At 53.2% G+C, this 2,395-nt stretch overlaps 1 protein-coding gene across 1 annotated transcript in view; it reads right to left on the reverse strand.

Annotated features, from left to right (window-relative positions):
• Positions 1 to 2,395, reverse strand: part of STRIP1 (striatin interacting protein 1) — a 19,359-nt gene that overhangs the window by 12,736 nt on the left and 4,228 nt on the right. Inside the window, exons 5-7 of the mRNA XM_010830884.1 lie at positions 2,367 to 2,372; positions 2,129 to 2,268; positions 1,299 to 1,367 (exon numbers count right to left, since the gene is read on the reverse strand). Of these exons, the coding sequence (XP_010829186.1) occupies positions 1,299 to 1,367; positions 2,129 to 2,268; positions 2,367 to 2,372 (215 nt within the window). The remainder of the gene's footprint in view (positions 1 to 1,298; positions 1,368 to 2,128; positions 2,269 to 2,366; positions 2,373 to 2,395) is intronic.

The raw sequence follows: 2,395 nt of genomic DNA on the forward strand, positions 1-2,395 counted from the left end.
TATCACCCTGCTTATTTAACTTATATGCAGAGTACATCATGAGAAACACTGGGCTGGAAGAAGCACAGCTGGAATCAAGATTGCCGGGAGAAATATCAATAACCTCAGATATGCAGATGACACCACCCTTATGGCAGAAATCGAAGAGGAACTAAAAGCCTCTTGATGAAAGTGAAAGTGGAGAGTGAAAAAGTTGGCTTAAAGTTCAACATTCAGAAAACGAAGATCATGGCATCCGGTCCCATCACTTCATGGGAAATAGATGGCGAAGTGGAAACAGTGTCAGACTTTATTTTTGGGGGCTTCAAAATCACTGCAGATGGTGACTGCAGCCATGAAATTAAAAGACGCTTACTCCTTTGAAGGAAAGTTATGTCCAACTTAGATAGCATATTGAAAAGCAGAGACGTTACTTTGCCAACAAAGGTCCGTCTAGTCAAGGCTATGGTTTTTCCTGTGGTCATGTATGGGTATGAGAGTTGGACTGTGAAGAAGGCTGAGCGCCGAAGAATTGATGCTTTTGAACTGTGGTGTTGGAGAAGACTCTTGAGAGTCCCTTGGACTGCAAGGAGATCCAAATAGTCCATCCTGAAGGAGATCAGCCCTGGGATTTCTTTGGAGGGAATGATGCTGAAGCTGAAACTCCAGCACTTTGGCCACCTCATGCGAAGAGTTGACTCATTGGAAAAGACTCTGATGCTGGGAGGGAATTGGGGGCAGGAGGAGAAGGGGACGACAGAGGATGAGATGGCTGGATGGCATCACTGACTCGATGGACGTGAGTCTAAGTGAACTCCAGGTGTTGATGATGGACAGGGAGGCCTGGCGTGCTGCGATTCATGGGGTTGCAAAGAGTCGGACACGACTGGGCGACTGAACTGAACTGAACTGAAACTTGGGACACAGCCAGGAAACATCCTGACGTCGTCAGGACTAACCCCATGCAGATGGGCAAGCTGTGCTTGAAAAGCACAGGTTGTACATGGCTGACACAAGGAGCCACTTCGCATGCTTCATCCCAATACAAAAAGCTACTGCACCAAGCTTCTGGGCAGCAGCGTGGGCAGGAGGCCACACTTATACTAAGTGGCTCCGCCCTGATTTCCTCTGGGGGTCTCATCCCAGGGCCCACTCAGGGAGCCCTCAGTAGGGCCTGCTCATCATACACCAAGCCCATCACATCCGCAGATTAGCACGTGCAGAACAGCACACACAGCGAGGAAACCCGGAGCCCCTGCCTGCCCCGCCCTCCTTCTCCGGCTATCGCTCAGGGAGCCCAGGGGTGCTGCTCGCCTCACCTCAGGTCTGTGCTGTCCGCCAGAGAGATGGCTGGCTTCCTCACCGCACTGCTGCAGGCAGCACTGTTGCTGTGGGAGAGATGTCAGAGTCAGTGCCTTCCCCCAGGAGGAAGAGAAGTGGTTCCCCCAACAAGTGCTGCCCAACAAGGTGATAAAACCCTATGCGATGCACTTAGACTCACAAGAGCCCACAGGACCCAGCGGGCAGAAACTCAGGCCCTGAACCAGAGTGCCAAGGTTGGAATCGTGGCTCTAACACTGCCTAGCCATGTGCCCTTGGACACTCAATTTCTCCATGCCATAGATTCCCCATCTGCAAAATGGGGACGGTAACAGCAGCTATGTTATTAATGAATTAGTACGTATAGTGTCCTTAGAACAATGCCTGGGACATGCAAGCACCCAAGGAGTGCTTTTACTACTGATGGTGTTTTCCTTAGATGAGCAGCAGCTGGCGTGTCCACCAGACAAAGGACTAGTGGAGACAAAGGCCAGAGCAGGTGCTGTTTGAGCCCATGTGCCAGCCTTGTGCCCGGTCTCCTGCTCAGGGGAAACTCAAGGCAGTACGCAGGTTCACAGTGAGAGACCTTTTTCTGGAGGAGCACTGTAGGTCGACAGGAGCTGCACTGTCTAATGAGCTCTTTGGTGTTAGCGAGCTGTGGGCCCCTCACTGGTCTTCGAGGTTTGGGTCAGCATCTCGCCTATTATTCAAGCTGGCTGGTCAGAACAGAGCCCCACGTGGCCCATTTAACCCACTCAAAACTGCTTAGTTCTGCAAGCTCTGCCCCTCTGCCCCCCTTCCCCCACTTGAGCCCCTCAGAAGAACTCACTCTATTTCCATGTTCAGAAGCTCCACCAGAGCGTTGAAGGTGCCCACCTCCAAGAGCAGAAAGGTGTTGTAGCGCATCCAGGACTGAACCTCAGCCTCTGAGCTGCACTCCCCAAAGGTGCCTGCAGACACAGGGCACGGCTCGCTGCGTCCCTGCCCGCATCTGACCGGGCAGCAGACACAGGGCACGGCTCGCTGCGCCCCTGCCCGCATCTGACCGGGCAGCAGACACAGGGCACGGCTCGCTGCGCCCCTGCCCGCATCTGAC

The sequence above is a fragment of the Bison bison genome, unplaced genomic scaffold (genome assembly GCF_000754665.1).
Source record: "Bison bison bison isolate TAMUID 2011002044 unplaced genomic scaffold, Bison_UMD1.0 scf7180017864519, whole genome shotgun sequence".
In the NCBI taxonomy this organism is placed as follows: Eukaryota; Metazoa; Chordata; class Mammalia; order Artiodactyla; family Bovidae; genus Bison; species Bison bison.